General features: G+C 41.5%; 1 protein-coding gene across 1 annotated transcript in view; it reads left to right on the top strand.

The window, feature by feature from the left end:
• The window catches only part of HRH3 (histamine receptor H3), a gene marked incomplete at both ends in the record, with an annotated part of 32,655 nt that overhangs the window by 3,063 nt on the left and 9,582 nt on the right, over positions 1–20,010 (top strand). Inside the window, one exon of the mRNA XM_081949754.1 lies at positions 18,189–18,355. Within this exon, the coding sequence (XP_081805880.1) occupies positions 18,189–18,355 (167 nt within the window). The remainder of the gene's footprint in view (positions 1–18,188; positions 18,356–20,010) is intronic.

Below are 20,010 nucleotides of genomic sequence, written 5' to 3'. Positions count from 1 at the left end.
CTAAGGGGAAACAGGCAGAATAACAGTACAACAGAGTTGGAAGGGATCTTGGAGGTCTTCTAGTCCAACACTCTGCTCAAAGAGGAAATCCTATAGCATTTCAGACAAATGGTTGTCCAATCTCTTCTTCAAAACCTCCAGTGTTGGAGCACCCACAACTTTGTTCCACTGACTAATTGGTCTAATGGTCAGGAAATATCTCCTTATTTCTAGATTACTTCTCTCCTTGATTAGTATCCATCCATTGTTTCTTGTTCTGCCTTCAGATATTTTGGTGACTAGCTTGACTCCCTCTTCTTTCTGGCAACCCCTTAAATATTAGAACACTGTTATTATGTCACCCCTAGTGCTCCTTTTCATTAAACTAGACTTTCTTTCTTTTTTTCATTGTATTCTCCTCCCAGGTGTGGAAGGCTAGAAGTTCACTCTTATTTCATATTCTTTGCTGCATTTTATAGAATGATAGAACATAATGGTTGGAAATGACATTAGAGATGATCTAACCTCCTACACACTACAGAAATCCACCATGACAGTATTTCTAAGGAATGGCCATCTAGCCTTTATTTAAACTCCTTCAACAAAGAAGACTCTATTACCTTCTGATAAAGTTCATTCTGTTGTTTTTATTAGGATTTTCCCCTCTTTGATATCCAATTAAAATCTATTTTCCCCTGTAATATAACTTCTATCTCCTAGAACAAGTCTAAACATCTCTCATTTTCTACATGATGTCCATTCAAATACTCAAAGACCGCATTATGTCTCTTTCACTGTCCCCTCTTCTCCAGATAAACATATCCAATACATTCAACCGGTCTTTATAAATTCACATCTCTGAGCTAGCTTCTTATCATTTGGTTGCTTCTCTCCAGGCATTTTCCTCAATGTTCTTTTCCAAATATGGTGTCCAGAATTGGTCACAATATGCCGGGTCTGATCTGATCGACGAAAAATAGGGAGGAAGATGGTTTCTCTTGATCTCGATATCATGTTTCTATCAATGTAGCATATTACTACATTTTCTGCATTTCAATCACATTGCTAGCTCATTTTCAATTCATGATCCACCAAAATATTCAAAACTCTTTTTACATGTAGGGTCCCACCCACCCCCTCCCTGCTATTCCCAATTCTGTCCTCATTGCGTTGGTTTTTTCTATCCAATGTAGGATTTTTTTTATTTTTGTTGACATTTATCCCGATTCCTGCCTATTATTGCAACTTGCAACCAAGGAAGATGGGCAGTTAAGAAATGATAGATGGCTAGATAAATAGCTAGCTAGAGAGAGAAAGTGTGTGTGAGAGAGAGGGGTGGGTGGATAGACAGACAGATGATAGATAGTAGATATATGGGTAGGTAGGTAGGTAGGTAGATGGGAGATAGATAGATAGATGATAGATAGATAGATAGATAGATAGATAGATAGATAGATAGATAGATAGATAGATGATAAATGGATGGATGGATGGATGGAAGAAAGATAGATATAGATGATAGATAGATAGATAGATAGATAGATAGATAGATAGATATAGAAGATAGATAGATATTATCAAGAGCCCCTTGAGTTATGAAACTGTCCTTTAACATGTCACTTATCTCCTTTATATTGTGTCATCTACAGATTTAGTATTTTCTAATCCTTCCTTCAAGTCATTGATCAATATGTTAAAAAGCAGAGGGCTGGGATGAGTTTGTATTCATGTAACATGTCTAACCAGGTCTATTCAACAACAGTAACGTTGTGTTTCACCCATGTGTTTACCTTGGTTGACATTCAAATCTCTTACAATTTGAGTGTAGGCTTAAATCATTAGGCTTAAGATGCTGCATGATCCATTCTGTTTAATTTGTTCTTGGTTCAGTATTTTGAGGATGCCTTATGAATGCAGCCATAGGATGGAGGCTCTTTATGCTTTGAGATGAACCCCAACATTTATCCATGAGGAGCACCATTCTTAGTGCTTGCCAGTGTTGGAGGCAAGATTGCTTCATTCTTTCTAAAAATAATATGTTTTCAAGCTACCTATGAAATACTGCTAAATATTGTTTCCCTTGATGGACACGACTCAGTTAAATCTGCTTTCCTGAGAAAGTTAGAGTAGTCAACAGTTAATGAACATTTTGACTATTAATTGGATTTCTTATAATCTGGATTTCTTCTGCTGTGGATAATGCATTGTGCAACTCCTTCCTGGGATGACTTCCTGTCCTTCAAGATACAAATGTTCCATGTCCTTCCTTCTTCCTCTGCCATAATAATTAAACAAAATTCTTCCATTGATGAAACAACCATGTTCGTTGTTGCTTTACCCAAAAATGTCTTCTACAACTTCATGAAGGCTGAAGAGATCACAAGAACATCTTGTGCTATCCAGCAGACATCCATTTGGCCGGTATCAGTTTTATAGTGTAAAATCTCTAAAAAACAGAATGTCCATTTTGACAGTCTGAAGATGGAAGCAGAGAGAAGGATTAAGCAAAATAGATCTCACTGCAGAGTTATTTTTTTTAATACTGGACTGGAACAATAGTATGCAAGAATATGAATACTAAAAGGGTACGAAGCTGACAGGGGGATGGCCAAATTATTTAGAAGCATAAAGGAGCGTCCCAAATTATCTCTCAGGTACAATAAGCCTTACAAAACAATATTTTAATCATGCTGAGATTAACAATGTAAATGCAAGAACTATGCTACTTTGTAGCAGTAATTAGCTTTTATCTTGGACTCAAGTAATACTGTGAGTGGTTGATTCCAGGAATCTTAATGCTTGGGTTCTGTTCAGCCCGACATGTACATGTTGGTGTTATATAACATACGGTACTTTTCTGCATGATTCCTGCATATATTAAAATGCATTATCAGTGAAAGAGCTCTTAGATGACTGCCTAAAAGGTATATAATTGATTTTTTGCTTCAAAGCTGGGCACGGGTAGATTGCATGGATCTCATTAGAAATTAAGGAATTGAGGTGTCATAAAATATTCTCTATTTCACATCCAAAAATTAACAAATTAAGTGCTAGGAACTTATTCTTCAAGATTGTTCTAGAACAGAGGCACAATTGAAATTGCTGCGTTTTTTATTTTCTTTGTTTTGCCTCCAACTTTAGTAATGCCTGGAATACTGCACCCAGTTTTGGTCACCACACAATAAAAAAGATGTTGAGACTCTAGAAAGAGTGCAGAGAAGAGCAACCAAGATGATGAGGAGACTGGAGACTAAAACAAACGATGAACGGTTACAGGAACTGGGCATGGCTAGTCTAGTGAAGAGAAGGACCAAGGGAAACAGGATAGTAGGGTTCCAATATTTGAGGGGCTGCCACAGAGAGGAGGGAGTCAACCTGTTTTCCAAGGCACCCAAAGGCCAAACTAGGAATAATGTTTGGAAGTTGATCAAGGAGAGATTCAACCTGGAAATAAGGAGAAACTTTCTGACAGTAAAAATAATCAACCAATGGAACAGAAGTTGCCTTCGGAGGTTGTAAGAGCTTCATCGCTGGAGGCTTTCAAGAAGAGATTGGACTGCCATTTGTCAGAAATGGTGTAAGGTCTCCTGCTTGGGTGGAGGGGGGGGGTTGAACTAGATGACCTACAAGGTCCCTTCCAACTCTGTTAATCTGATCTGATAATCAGAGTGATCATATTAGAGTTCTGATGAGGAATGGGTAAATATGGAGCAACTGATTCTTTTGGCATCCTCATCCCACTAGTGTGAATTATGCCTAGAAAGAGAATAAGAGGCTATAAAGATATTGTCAGGAGCAAGAAGTCAGGAACTAGGATAGAGTTCAAAAGCATTGCAAGTTTATTTCATGCTACCTATACACAAGTGTATGATCTACTAATGGTCAAGGCAAATTGGTGCCAGATAAAAGTCAACAGACTTTAAGGGGCTTGGAGACATAGGTCTCTTTTGGGGGGGTATAGAGACTCCAGACTGATTATGCATTTTACCCTGCCGTTGAGCTCAGCCTGGTCATCTCCTACAGATATTTTCATTTTGGATAAAACCTGCCAGTTTTTCTCAAGAATTTGACAGATGTATTTCAACCTAGAAAAAGGTGAAAGGATCATTAATTTACATGAAAACTGGGACAGTACCACTGAAGTAAAGACAAGGGTAGAGAAAGGTCAAACAGCATTCTTCAAAATGGAAAAGGTCTTCTGCACTCATGACATGAGCCTAAGACTGAAAATGAGGCTTGTCAGATGTTGCATCTTTTCTATCCTGCTCTACAGAGTGGAGAGTTGGTCTCTGACAGAAAGCCACTTAAAGAAACTAGAAGCATTTGAAATGTTATGTATAAGCTGGGCTGACAAAGTCACAAAGGAGGAGGTGACGAGCTGTCTGGGAATGCAATCATCAAAACCATAAAAAAGCCAAAGTTAGAATATTTTGGACATGTGATGGAAAACCCGGAAAAATACGGCATCCTTCACTTAATCCTCCAGGGAAAAATTGAAGGCGAACAAGGTCCAGGCAGAAGAAGAACATCATGGCTTCAAAACCTAAGGGATTGGTTTGGACAAAACTGAGAGGCACTTTTTCATGTGGCTATTGACAAAAATAGGATTGCCAACATGATCGCCAAAGTCCGATAACAGATATGGCCCAAGAAGAAGAATTCCAACCTTCTCATCTTTCAGCTGTACCCTCCAAGAACTCATTCATGTCTAAAGCTTGAGAGTAAGCAAGTTGCGGCATAGATGATATCGGTAACACCATCAAATATCCAGATCTGCCTATTGCAGTCCTTGGTAAGATCACGATAGGTAGACAACTGCCAAATCCAGTCTGAACATCTGACTGACTGTGCAATGATTAATAATGATAATGATAACAACAACAACAACAACAACAACAACAACAACAACAATCTTGCATTATATTTGATATTGGTGTTGCACTGAGGGTTATCCACATTCCTTATTGATTGAGAATGAACCTGCTTTGTTTGGGGAATAAGATCAGTTAATTATGTGTTCACTGACTGCTCTTTAGAAGGCCAAATCCTGAAGATGAAACTCAAATACTTTGGCCACCTAATGAGAAGGATGGACTCACTGGAGAAGAGCCTCATGCTGGGAAAGACTGAGGGCAAAAGAAGAAGGAGGTGGCAGAGAATGAAGTGGCTGGATGGAGTCACTGAAGCAGTCGGCATGAGATTAAATGGACTCCAGAGGATGATAAAGGACAGGAAGGTCTGGAGGAACATTGTCCATGGGGTTGCGATGGATCGGACGTGACTTTGGAACTAACAACAACAAGTGAAAGTGTTATTTACCAAACTGGTGTGGTGCCATTTGTGTTCCTTTTTTTCACATAATACAATCTTGTTCTTTCATTCATTCAGATGATTGTTGGCCTTTGTTTCCCATGTCTTCAAAACATTAAAATCAGCCTCTTTTCTGAAAGTCTAACAACAACAACAACAAAATCCTTTTGCTCTCTGGAATTGTCATTTTTTGTTCCTTCTAAAAATTTTAAAGACTCACACAGGCTGTTTTTTTCATGTCTCATGGCAAAATCATGTCCAAATTGTTCATATTGTTTTCAGTTCTACTCTGTTTCGTATCTTTTTCTGTAACATCCTCTGAGAACAGAGAGTTCCCACGAAGACATATTATTGATTGAAAGTCCTGATATAATTGCTCAAAAATATCTCTCGAGTGCCATTATAGCAATAGCAACAGCATTTAGACTTACTTCACAGTCCTCTCTAAGTGGTTTACAGAGTCAGAGTATTGCCCCTCCCCCAACAATGGATGGACAAGGGAGTTAACTTTGAACCGATCAGGATCGAACTGCTGGTAGTCAGCAGAGTTAGCCTGCAATACTGCATTCTAAACACTGCGTCACCACAACTCTTCTTATAAGTTGCTCCTCTTGTTATGTCTCAGAAATCAAAAGTACATTCATTCTTTAACATTAATTTCGAAATCTTAAAGTCCAAAGTGCAACATGCATACTGCTTGCATCTAATTTCCAAGTTCTGGTGATCCCCTGCAAACCTTTTCTGTGTAATATGTGGGCCATCTTTTCTTTTTGGACTTCAGGCCTGCCACACTTTCTACTATTCATTTTCTATTGTGGGAAAATGGGAGGGGGGGATTATACGGAGTTGGGTGATATGTAGCCATAATAACATTCTTCTTAGAAACTCAAGGTCATCTTTGTCTCTGAACCTGGCCGGAACTGGATGGGTGGAAGCCGCCAGCGTGGCAATGGAAGATTGGACCACGTGATGGACTTGTGGGTGTGGGGGCAAGATCTTGAACTTTCAACTGGGTGGGGAAAACCGGGAAGCTTTCAGATTCGGGTTTTCCCAGATGTGCCAACAGGGCTCTCTTAATAAATTGGAACTTTGAGGAATCTTTTGCCTCGGATTCTGATTTACTTTTGGATGCTATTTGGAACCCTGAGATGGGCAGCATAAAATGGAGCCCTACAGAATACAGGTAGTCCTCAACATAAGATCATTCGTTTAGTGACCTTTTGAAGTCACAGTGGCACTGAAAAAGGTAACTTGTGACCACCACAGCATCCTTGTGGTCAAATGGTCAAAATTCAGGCATTTGGCAACCATGACAGTCACAACAATTCAGAATGACCGGATCATCATTTGCAACCTTCCCATGTGACTTTTGATAAGCCAAGTCAATAAAGGATGTCATATATGCTTAAGAACCATGGGCAAAAAAGGTCATTAAATTGGCCATGACTCACTTATCAGCCACTTTGCTTACCAATGGAAATTCTGGCCTGGTTCTTGTCATAAGCCAAGGACTACTTGTAGTGGTTTTTATAACAATATTTCTGTGTTTCCAATGTGACTCGTGCCATCTTCATTCTGCTTACACATGTAGAGAGAATATAAAATATCCTTGACATTTTAAATATGCGAGTCTCAAATCTATTGCTCAGCAGCAGCATTTAACTGAAATATTAATTATAGCTCAACATTTCAAGGACTTATTGGAAACACATAATTGTTGTTAGTTGCGAAGTCGTGTCCGACCCATCGTGACCCCATGGACAACATTCCTCCAGGCCTTCCTGTCCTCTCCCATCCTCTGGAGTCCATTTAAGATCATGCCGACTGCTTTGGTGACTCCATCCAGCCACCTCATTCTCTCTCGCCCCCTTCTTCTTTTGCCCTCCATCTTTCCCAGCATTAGGCTCTTCTCCAGGGAGTCCTTCCTTCTCATTAGGTGGCCAAAGTATTTGAGTTTCATCTTCAGGGTCTGGTCTTCTAAAGAGCAGTCAGTAAATACATAATTAACTGATTTTATTCCCCAAACAAAGCAGGTTTATTTTGACTAATCAATAAGGAACATGGAACAGTGTAACACCAATATCAAATATAATGCAAGATTGTTGTGGTTGTTATCATTAATAATCATTGCACAGTCAGTCAGATGTTCAGATGGGATTTGGCAGTTGTCTACCTATCGAGTCCTTAACAAGGACCTGCAATAGGCAGATCTGGATGTTTTTTTAAAAGTTTTTTTATTAGATAAACATTAAAAACATTGGACGTAGTGCGACATTTCTGGCATAAACTTTTCCATATAGTGATTAGATCTTACAACAATTACATTTTATGTCCATTACATAGGTTTGTGTATCAGTCAGATTTCCTGTCCATTGATCCTTTCTTATATATAATTACTAATCATACAGATACATACTGTATCCAATTCCTACCTATCACACATTCTTAATACCATATTTTCCAATTCTTAACTTGTTTGTGTTTTTCTGTCCCGGCCTTTTCCCCTCATTTCTAACCATCGGAACCATTTGTCCCAGGTTTCGTGATATTCTGTCTCACCCTTGTCTTTGAGCTGTAGAGTCAGTCTGTCCATTTCAGGCAGATCTGGATGTTTGATGGTGTTACCGATATCGTCACAGGTTGGAAGCTGTCCCCGGTGAAGCTGCTTTTTGCAATTGACTAATGGACAATTTGTCAATGCCAATGGTTTTCAAGTGGTGCACCCAAAGCACCTATGGCTATTGGTACTAGCCTTGCTTCCCTTTGCCACAGTTGTTTTATTTCTATTTGTAACTCTTTGTATTTTGTTATGTTCTCCAAAGGGGATGACCATGACGATATTTGGATAGGTACAGATAGAAGCATAAGCAAGTCAGATGATAAACATTCGGAGCACAGGAAAAGTTTAATCTTAATTGGTAATCAACTCTTTTCATCAAACAGTGAATCGACTGATTTGCAATTTGCACAACTACCCCTTGGGGGATTAGCTCCAAGTGAAAGTGGAGTGAAAGGAGGATTAGTTCATAGGAAGCTAGATGGTTGCCAACATTTCCTTGATCAATTCCACAGATAATACTCGGTTATATCTTTCATGTGTTTCAGCCTGGGAAATATCTTTCCACTCCAACTTTCTGATTTAAAAAAAAAACTTTTACTGCATTCACGTCTTCTTTCTGAATCCAAATTCATTCTCTCTGCTTGTCCCCCAAGCTGGTTATCAGATTTCGGAACCCAGTGACTGATGCAGATGGATTTTTATTATTGTCTCTAGCGTTATGATAAATCTTGATGTCTGGGATACATCTTTATTAAGGGAAATTTGCTAGGTTCCTCACAACTCTTTGCTCTTCTCAAATGGCATCAACCTGGGGATTTGAAAGGTTGACAAAGGCAATCAAAGAGTCGAAATGCTGGCTCCCTTCCCAGTTATGGGGTCCTTGGTGCTCTCTGAGTTTTGCTGTTTTCTTGCAGACGGTTTATTATCCGACTTGGTAACCAAGCTCAGAGAGCACCAAGGACCCTAACCCTGGGCTATAAATATTCTCTTCTGTTGGCATTTTTTCCCCAGTGGAGAAGTAGTAATGCATCTAGAACAGTTAGGGCACCGGAGAAGAGCTACAGAGGCCTTGGCCAGACTGGAGAAGGAACATAGCATGGCACTCTAAAACAACGGTCCCCAACTGGTGGTCTGCAGAAAAACTATTTGCATTTTTTATATTGCACTAAATCAGGAGTCCTCAAACTACGGCCCCTGGGCTGGATACATGCAATGAATGCTTGTGTTGCTGCAGAGGGTCTCCCCATTTGGGGTCTTTTTGTGCGGGTTGTGGGGTGGAGAAATTCTGACTTGGGGTCTGCTTCAGCCTCCTGGTGAGGGGCTTTGGGTGAAGGCTGGAGGGAAGCGCCACTGGTGGCAAAGAGCTGGAGGGCCTTGTTCCAGTGGGACTGCATCATAGCCTGGAACTGGCTGACCATCTCAGCCTGCTGAGCCTCCAGGCGCCGGTACCTGGCCTTGCACTCCCACAGGTCTTCACTCTGTTTGGAAAGCCTATGCTTCTAGTCCTCAGCGAGGTGCTTCTTCTGAGCCTCTTCTCAGCCAGATCCAATTTGAACTGAGCAGTTTTGCCAACTCTTTCTCATGGTGGCTGCTTAGCTCCAACAACTGCTTCCTGTTGGGGCCCGAAGGAGCCCGGGCGGGGAGTCAAGGAGTGGCTGGGAGGGGAGTAGAGGATGGCAAGGTGCCTCTCGATGTGACATCAAATTACCCACACCCATCCAGTCACATGACCACCTAGCCACACCCACCTGGTCATTAGGCAGATCATATTAGTGCTCCACGGGATTTAAAAATATGAATTTAGTGGTCCCTGAGGTCTGAAAGGTTGGTGAACCCTGATCTAAGATATAACTCTTGCCTTGACCTGGGAAACCTATCCTGGGCTCTGGATACCAGTTAGTCCTTGATTCCAGAGTATCATGCAGTCTTGGGCTGGTGTTCACCATTTTGGCAGTCCTCCTTATCTATTGAATGGAAGCTTGATCTTACCAGTAGCAGATCCAGATGGAACATCTAGGGAAGGTTCTGGTTGTCTCTTTTAATGTTCTATATGGCTCTGGACCTTGTTCTCTGAGGGACCACCTTCTCTTGTCTTCATCTTCCTGGTCAACCAGATCGAATAAGATTAACTCCCTCCATTTCCCATCCCTACAGAAATGATACCCAACAGGTCCTAAGAAACGGCATGTTCAGTAACCACTCCAACACATTGGCATTCTTTCTCAATGGAGATTTGTTCAGCTTTGTCCTTCTAAGAAGAAGAATTTACCAGTGACAATAGAAGAAAGAATTAGTAAAGGTTCCCCCACATATGTGCTAGTTGTTCCTGACTCTAGGGGGCAATGCTCATCTCCATTTCAAAGCCAAAGAGCCAGCGCTGTCCAAAGACGTCTCCATGGTCATGTAGCTGTCATGACTAAACACTAAAAGTGCACGGAACACTGTTACCTTCCCACCAAAGGTGGTTCCTATTTTTCTACTTGCATTTTTACGTGCTTTGGAACTGCTAGATTGGCAGAAGCTGGGATGAGTAGCGGGAGCTCATTCCATTATCAAAATTATAAAATGACAATGCTTTCTTGCCGTACTGATGGTGTTATCTTGTTGGGTAATGAAATGTCTACAAAAAAACCAAAACAAACAAGCTCAGAGAGCATTAAGGGCTCCACAAATAATATATTAATTCCATGTCACCCAGGAGGCAGTGTTGTAATTGGAGTTCACTTGTACATAGTGTTTGCATTTTTGAGGAAGGTTTTTTTATCATATTTTTATTTTTATATGTATTGGGGGCTTAAGGGGGCCATTATATTATATATCAGTTCCTGTTAGCTCTCTAGAGCCTTCAGGAATGGTCAATATACAGGACAAAGATTAGATAGAAATGAAGATAGATAGATAGATAGATAGATAGATAGATAGATAGATAGATAGATAGATAGATAGATAGATAGATAGATAGATGGATGGATGGATGGATGGATGATAGATAGACAGAAAGACAGACAGACATGACAGGAGAGAGAGAGGAGAGAGGAGAGAGAGAGAATGAATGAATGAATGAATGAATGAATGAATGAATGAATGAATGAATGAATGGTGGTCTAGTAGTAAAGATGCTTGCCTCCCACTTGGAAGATTGAGAATTCAATCACAAGCAGCAACAGGTATTTCTCTCCTAGGGCATAAAGTGTGGTGTCAGGAAGGGCAGCAAGCCAGTAAATGCACAGCTCCATCCAGTCAACCCACTCTAGCTCAAGTTGGCTTAAAAAGTCCTAAAAAGTTGGCTTTTCCAGCAAGCCGGCCTGGCCTGTTAATTTTATCTCAATTTTTAAATGTTATTGTCCTATTAATTGGGTTTGTTTTTTGGATATGTATTTAATTTCTTTTTAACTTTCGTGATATGTGTTTTTTAATGTTGTACGCCACCCTGAGTCCTTTGGGAGAAGGGTGGCATATAAATCCAATAAAACTAAACTAAACTAAGAAATTACAGGGTCATAGAAAGGAAGGATAGATAAGAGAGATTAAGAGGTGGAGAGAGAGATGATAATGATAGAGATAAACAGAGATAGATGAGAAAGATAAAGATGAGACAGAGGGGGGAGAGAGAGAGAAAGAGAGAGAGAAAATCTCTGGTAATTGTCATTCCATTCAGCTCTGCTCCCATCTAATCTGACATCACTTTTCCAACCTTGGCATGCATGCATTCCTATATCCATGACTGTTTTTACCGTCTCTAGTAGCTGTTCATAGCTTTCCAGGAAAAAATAATGTTTATGATCTTTCTTCAGCCACTTTAGAAAACATCTACTGATTCCACTATTCACATATGGCTGCCTGTCACTCAATACCTAATGCCTCAATGATATCCTAATTTTTCCTTACAATTGTTAGAAAGCAACAGACTCTCAACGGATTCAGAATAGAAATCAAAAGGAAAAAGGAAAAGAAACACTCTGCTTTCACTAAGCATTTTAATCTCGTTTTCCATTCATGTCAGCAATGAGATAGGGCCATAAATCTATCATGAAACCACCTCCGTTCCATGAAGAAAGCCTGTGGGCTATTTCGTAAAATTTCAACACTTGCTGTTTGAATGAATTGGTTTGGAGGAATTGTAGCGCTTGTTATTCGGTACCCAAAGGAAAAGACATTATTTCTTGAGAAAAAGTTTTTTTTAGCAACTTTAGACACATGATTTTCAAACCACAAATTCCATTTTGGACTTCAAAGGTACTGTCAGACCTGCCCCAGCCTGATCCCTTAGGGAAGAAAAACTCTCGACTCCATTTGGGTTGAAGTAAAAAAAGTACTTTTACTAAGAAATGCTGACTGTAGTAAAGTTAGGTGGAATCTAAAGTTCTCGTGCATCAATACAGAATTAATCCCTTGGTTCTCCCAGTCTTCCCCACCCACATGGTCTGTCTGTGTGCAGCCAATCCGACACCATCAAGATGTTTTGGGAAATGCTGGGGTGTTTAGGCTGGTGAAATTCCATTCCCAGGGTAAAGGGCCTTGAAGATGCCAGGCATGAACCACATTCCAAAATGCTCTGCTCTTCTTCAGCTGTCCATCCCAAATTCCACCCTAAAGGTATACAAATTTATTGCTCATTTGTTCCCCCTCCCTTCCTTGGTTCTTTGATGGCAGGATGCCAGTGAGGTTCAATAAATGGAGATATAGATAGTCCTCAATGTATGATCACAACTGAGTTCAAAATTTATGTTGTTAAGCAAGACAATTGTTAAGTAAGTTTTGCCCTATTTTACGAGCTTTCATGCCACAGTTGTTAAATGAATCACTGCAGTTAAGTTGTTAAACGAATCTGGCTTCCCCATTGACTTTGCTGTTCAGAAGGTCACAGAAGGTCACAGAAGTTGGTCGCATGACCCAGGGGCATTGCAATAGTCATAAATAGGTGTCAGTTGTCAAGCAACAAAGATGATTAGGGGACTGGAGGCTAAAACATATAAAGAACGGTTGCAGGAACTGGGTATGTCTAGTTTAATAGAAAGAAGGACTAGGGGAGACATGATAGCAGTGTTCCAATATCTTAGGGGGTTGCCACAAAGAAGAGGGAGTCAAGTTATTTTCCAAGGCACCTGAGGGTAGAACAAGAAGCAATGGGTGGAAACTAATCAAGGAGAGAAGCAACTTAGAACTGAGGAGAAACTTCCTGACAGTTAGAACAATTAATCAGTGGAACAGCTTGCCTCCAGAAGTTGTGAATGCCCCAACACTGGAAGTCTTTAAGAAGATGTTGGATAGCCATTTGTCTGAAACGGTATAGGGTTTTCTGCCTAGGCAGGGGGTTGGACTAGAAGACCTCCAAGGTCCCTTCCAATTCTGCTATTGTATTGTATTGTATCTGAATTTTATCATGTGACCATAGGGATGCTACAATAGTCATGAGTGTGAAAAGCAGTCATCACTTTTTTCAGTGTCACTGTAACATTGAACAATCACTAACCAAATGTAATATAAGTCGAGAACAACCTGTAATATGGGATTCTCCTGACTGGCAAATTGCAACCTTCCAGATCAGAGGTGGGTTTCTATTGGTTCAGATCGGTTCAGCCGAAACGGTAGTAACTTGGTGGCCTGGGCCGCTGGAACCGTCAGTGACCTAGGCCTGCCACGCCCCCGAACCAGTTCTCCCGGCAGCACCGTAGACACCACCATCTTGGGTTTTGTTTTAGTACTGTGCATGCGCATGCAGCACCCATCAAGTGTGTGTGGCACGCACTGCGCAACCATGACCGAATAGGCAGTAGCGTCTGCTGGAACCCACTCCTGTTGCAGATGCTTTGTTTATCACATGAATGAGATGATGGAACTACAGCAATTAGACAAGGGCTCCCCAAACTTGGCAACTTTAAGACTTGTGGACTCCAACTCCCAGAATTCCTCAGCCAGCCATGCCCGACCTGAATTATACCTTCAAAACAGGTCTTTTTCCCAAACACAACGTCAGTAAGAACATGACTGGGGAACTATATGAAACAATATGACTATTCTGGGGTGATTGCTCCCAAGAAATGCAGAACTTTTCTTTGAAACCTTCAGCTCAATATCCACGGTTGCCGTTTCTTTTCTATTTCGGTGCTGTTTAACAGATTAACAGAGTTGGGTGGGACCTTGTAGGTCATTTAGTCCAACCTCCTGCCTGGTCATGTGATCAAAATTTGGGTTCTTGGTCACCGGCATGTATTTAGGACAGCTGCAGCATCCTGGGTCTTAAAATTACTTAAAATAACAGAGTTGGAAGAAACCTTGTAGTTCATCTAGTCCAAACCCCTGCTCAAGCAAGAGACCCTACACCATTTCTGACAGATGGCAGTCCTGTCTCTTCTTGAAAGCTTCCAGGGATGAAGCTCCCACAACTTCGGGAGATAAACTGTTCCATTGGTTGATTGATCTCACTGTCAGAAAATTCCTCCTTATTTCCAGGTTGAATCTCTCCTTCATCAGTTTCCATCCATTATTCCTTGTCTGGCCTTCGGGTGCTTTGGAGAATAGCTTGACCCCCTCCTCTCTGTGGCAGCCCCTCAAATATGGGAAGACTGCTATCATGTATCTTCTGGTCCTTCTCTTCACTAGACTAGCCATGCCCAGTTCCTGCAACCGTTCATCATATGTTTTAGCCTCCAGCCCATTAATCATCTTGATTGCTCTTCTCTGCACTTTCTAAAGTCTCAACAACTTTTTTATAATATGATGACCAAAACTGGATGCAGTATTCTAGGTGTGGTCTTACTAAGGCTTTATAGAGTGGTATTAGTACCTCATTTGATCTTGATTGTATCCCTTTGTTAATGCAGTTTAGGATTGCATTGGCATTTTTGGCTGCTGACACACACTGTTAGCTCATATTTAATTGGTTGTCCACTAAGACTCCAAGATCCCTCTCACAGTCACTGCTATTGTCTGGTTTCACCCAGTCTATATGTGTATTGTTGAGTCAGTCACTGCTGATTTTTAGATTAGTTCCTGCAATTTTCTTCCAAGATTTTGAGGAGTTTTGTTCTTGCCTTCATTTTCCCTGGTATTAAAAAGATCCACTAGTTCCAAAGTTTGTGATATTTTCATGCCATTAACGTCAGTGAATTATTATAATGTAAATTGGTATGTATGTCTTTTTTTTTTTTTAGCCAAAACTGAACAGAGGCCAGGCGTAATAAAGTAACGCATCATTACAAGAAAATCTTTGGTCCGATGGGGGCCAAATATTCCAAAGAGCACAGGGCAGTTGCTGGAAGCAGAGGTGTAGTTTATTTGATACAACACAAAACACACTAAACATAAATGAAAACAGATGAAATGCTAGAATCCCAAAAGTACATTTCCCACCCGTAAAATTAAAATAATAATTTTCTTTAAATATATGTCTGATTGCAAACAATTTTAAGTACCAAGGAACCACTTTTGAGTAAGCAGCTACAGCTTTGTTAGTAACAGGGAACATTGGAGAACGTTTATTATTTGCTGTGTTGTGTTTAATGGACTCCATAAATAGTACCGGCTGCCGTGCCAATACTAAATAAAATGTGAGTTGAAAACCAGTAGAACACCCTGAATCGCAAAGCCATTCGCTTAAATTAAAATTACCCTTCATATTGAAACAGCAGAGTTCCTTATAGTTCAGCTATTATCTACTGACTAATATGAAACCCACAAAACAACTGTGTGACGCTAAAAGCTAGTAGTGAGATGAAAAGATAAAGACGCAGCAATCGCAAAACTATTTTCTGGCTTTAGGTTCATTTTAAAAATTGATTCATTTTATCTCCATATTTCCACAAAAATACCGGATCGTAAGTGGCCAAAGGTATTGTGGGAAAGCCCTCCCTCTGGGCCCCAGAAGAATGAAAGAATTTGGGAAATATATAAAAAAGGCAGAATATTATATTTCCCTAAAGAAGAACTGGAGAAACATGTTTTTAGAGGCAGAAAGCAGCCCCCAGTCTTTCTTAAAAACCCACAGCAGAACACCAGCACTTAAGGAGATAAAGAGCTTATTGAAGTAGGAAGCCAGCTAACTAGACAGCTCTATTCATAAGCTAAGCAAATACTGCAAGCAGAAATCCATTCAAGACAGGATATTTTGAAACTCCTTATAGCAAAGTTTGACAGCTAACAAAAGCAGAATGGTAGGATTAGCACAGCAGCCCCTTACCCAAGATTCAGCACAGGACAAAAGCCATTAGCCACAATAGGAATTGCCCAACACCCTTTCAGAACACAAGCTGCTTCATTGCACAACTCACCCACCCTCAGCAGCATTTCAGGTTCTGTATAAAAATCCTGGCATCATCTAGCTATTTCCTCACCAGATGGACACACTTTCTCTTTCCGTTTTCCTCCCATTCCGGAGCTGTCCCAACTTCAGCAGCTTCAATGGCTGCGCTTCTGTCACCAGCAAAAAGAGATTCTCCTGGATCAATCAGGGACTTTGCGGTGTCCCTGAGATCAGCAGGACGTACTCTTCCCTGTCACCATCTCTTTGGGATGGTTTAGGTCCAAAAGTACCATCCAGTGGCAAAAGTATCAACTGCGATCTTGGAGTTCCAAGATTGCACATTGTGTTGTCACGATGTCAGCTCCTCCTCTCCAAAGGAAGAATTTATTGAAGAAGTCATATTGGCACATCTGGGACAAAACCCGAATCTGAAATCCCGCGTTTTCTCTCCTACCCACGCTAAAACTCACACTCTATCCAGTGACATTCACATCACATGGCCCAATCAGCTCCCTGTCTCAGCTGCCGCCAAACTTCGGTCACTCTCCTCCAGGTGCCAGCAGCTTGACCTTGATCTCATGTGAAAGAATGTTGTTATGATTTATTCCCTTCGCTACTCTCCCATTCTCACTGTGGCAGCCCTGTAAGATGAACCCAGGGCTGACAGACATCTTTACCCAACTGAACACTGTCAAATGGCCAAACCCGTAGTGGTAAGTGGGTTGCTGAACCGGTACTGATGGCTGGCTGGCCACGCCCCTGAACTGGCTCACTCCGACACTCATCCTGCCTCGTCTTCGCCATGTGCATCCACAAAACTGCCTCCTAGTGCCTACACACAGGTAAGCAGTCTTCGCAACCACTGCCTCCTAAGTGGGATCAAGCCTCCCCACCTTCTCGATGCACGGAAGCAGGAGGTGGCAGTTTCGTTTGCTGCCTGTGAGCTTGGAGGGGTGCGGGGGGGGGGGCAAGCAGCCAAGCAAGCATGCCAGCATCTGCTGGCTGCCTCTAAACTGCAGTTTACTCGTGAGCAAGTTTACTCATGAGCAGGGTGCTCGGCAGCTGGCAGATTACTGGCTAGCTTGCTCGGCAGCTGCGCCCCCACCCGGAGCTCACAGGCAATGAACAAAACCATGCACCCTTCGGACCTTCCAGCTTGGCGCGGCTCAGGGTGCTGCTTTCTTTGGCCTTTTTTAAAAAAAAGTTTTACAGCATGTTTTATTTCCCATCTCCAATCTGAAACATAAATTTGCCAAGCCCACAAAATAAGCCATGCCCACAGAACCGGTAGTAAAAAATGTTTGAAACCCATCCCTGATCTGTACCTCCATAACTGTCTGGTTTGGCTCTGCAACCAAACAAGACAAACATAGACTTCAACGGACAATTAGAACTGCAGAAAATACAATTGCTACCAATCCGCCTTAAATGGAGGACCTGTATACTGCACGAGTCAAAAAGAGGGCTTTGAAAATGCCTACAGACCCCTCGCATCCTGGACATGATTTGTTTCAACTCCTACCCTCAAAACGACGCTGTAGAGCACTGCACACCAGAACAACTAGACATAAGGGCTGTTCTTCCCCCCGAATGCCATCACTCTGCTTAACAACTAATTCCCAAGACACAGTCAATAGTTAACCAAGACTGATTTACTATTATTCTTCTCTTCCTTCCTAGTATCTATCTCTCCCCAGTTATGACTATAACCAGGTTGCTTGTATTTTTCAATTTATATTGTTTTTATTGTTTCCTAGTACAATTTCGTAGCTTATGAGTAACCTTGACTATCACTAAGTGTTGCATCTTTTTATTCTTGATGAATGTATTTCTATTCTCCTTGTGTACACTGAGAGCTTATGCACCAAAGACAAATTCCTTGTGTGTACCAATCACACTTGGCCAATAAAGAATTCTATTCTATCTCAGCAGTTTCTGGATGAGGCAAGGCAGTGGGAGATGACAGCTAATAAGCAACAACCAGTACTTAGTGTTTTGTATGAGATAAAATGCCTTGACTTGTATTCAATCCATGCCCTTTGATGCTGTCAGCGGAAGAAATGTTTGAAAAGCATGAATCACGCTTTCTCGTTTCAGGTGCCTTTTGTATTCCCCTGTATGTACCCTATGTCCTCACGGGAAGATGGGCTTTTGGAAAAAGCTTTTGCAAACTCTGGCTGGTGATGGATTATCTGTTGTGTACCACATCAGTCTTCAATATTGTCCTGATCAGTTATGACCGATTCCTCTCGGTGACCAGAGCGGTGAGTTCTATTCTAGCCGTTCAAAAGGTTGATAAATGATTCTGATCTGATGCTGCATTCCTCCTCCTCCTCCTCCTTCTCCTCCTCCTTTTTGTTTTCATTATACTGCCCTTTCTCTGGCTTCTCCTCCTCTTCCTCTTCCTCTCTTCTCCTTCTCCTTCTCTTCTTCCTCGTCCTCCTTCCCTTCCTCTCCCTCATCCATCTCTTCTTCCTCCTCCTTCCCTCCTCCTGCCTCTCCTCTTCTTCCTTCTCCTTTCTGTTTTCATTATGTTGCTCTTTCTCAGGCTTCTCCTTCTCATCTTCTCCTTCCCTTGACATCTTCTTCCTCCTCCCTTTCCTTCTCCTTCTTTTCCCTTTCATTATCCTGCCCTTTCTTCTTCCTCCTCCCCTTTTCCCTCTTCCTGCCCTTCCTCCTCCTCCTGCCTCTCCTCCTCCTCCTCCTTTTCCCTTTCATTATCCTGCCCTTTCTTTTACTTCTTCTTCCTCCTCCCTTCCTCCTCCTCCCCTTTTCGGTCCTCCTGCCCTTCCTCCTCCTCCTTTTCCTCCTCCTCTCCTCCTCCTCCTCCTGTTTCTCCTCCAGTGCATCTTGTTCCAAAATCATATCTCATGGCTTCTCTGAAACCCAGTATGAAATATTGACACATTTAATTGTTTTCCTGTGAAGAAAACCAAATCCAAAAAGTAGATGGGGACTTTGCTACTTTCCCTTTCTCCTGGGGGCAGGATGCAAGAAAAGGGCAATCAAATCTCTTGCAAACAGAGATTGAAATTAGGTTGTTGAGTTTCTTTAAAGCCACATGTAACCTGAAGGTGACAAACTGTCTATCCCCGAAATAGGAAGGTTTGTATATTCGTGCCATCAAATAATTCCAGCTGTTTTGGGGCCAGCTGATCAAGGGAAAGCGCTATTGCCAAAGCAGGTGGAGGGAGAAGGGAATCAGAGAGGATATCTGCAAGAGATGAAAGAGGAAGAGATTGATGTCGTTTGTACTGCCAACTAGGGCATACAAAACCTTTGTCAGACCAATTCTCGAATACAGCTCATCTGTCTGGAACCCGCACTGCATATCGGACATTAATACAATCGAGCTAGAGATATTTCACGAGAAGAGTCCTTCACTCCTCTGCTCGCAACAGAATACCTTATACCACCAGGCTTGAAATTTTGCGCTTAGATAACTTAGAACTACACCGCCTTCGGTCTGACCTGAGCGTAGTACATAAAATTATCTGCTACAATGCCCTACCTGTCAATGACTACTTCGGCTTCAACAACAACAACAAACAAGCACACAATAGATGCAAACTTAAGGTAAACCGCTCCAAACTCGATTGCAGAAAATACGACTTCAGCAACAGAATGGTCAACGCCGGGAATGCTCTACCTGACTCTGTGGTTTCGTCCCCGAACCCCCATAACTTTAACCTAAGACTGTCTACTGTTGACCTCACCCCAATCCTAAGAGGCCTGCAAGGAGCGTGCATAGGAGCACCAGCGTGCCTACCGTCCCTGTCCTAATAAGCCCACTTATTCGTATCCATTTCATGTATTCATAATCATGTTTATATTTATATCTGTTATCTTATACATGCTTGACAGATAATAAATAAATAAATAGTTCCAAGCCACAGTCAGAATCAGTAATGCAAACTCT

This window comes from Natrix helvetica (assembly GCF_964273705.1).
Source record: "Natrix helvetica genome assembly, chromosome: 3".
Classification (NCBI taxonomy): Eukaryota; Metazoa; Chordata; class Lepidosauria; order Squamata; family Natricidae; genus Natrix; species Natrix helvetica.
Note: the sequence above shows the minus strand (reverse complement) of the source record. Positions and strands in the feature narration are given on the sequence as shown.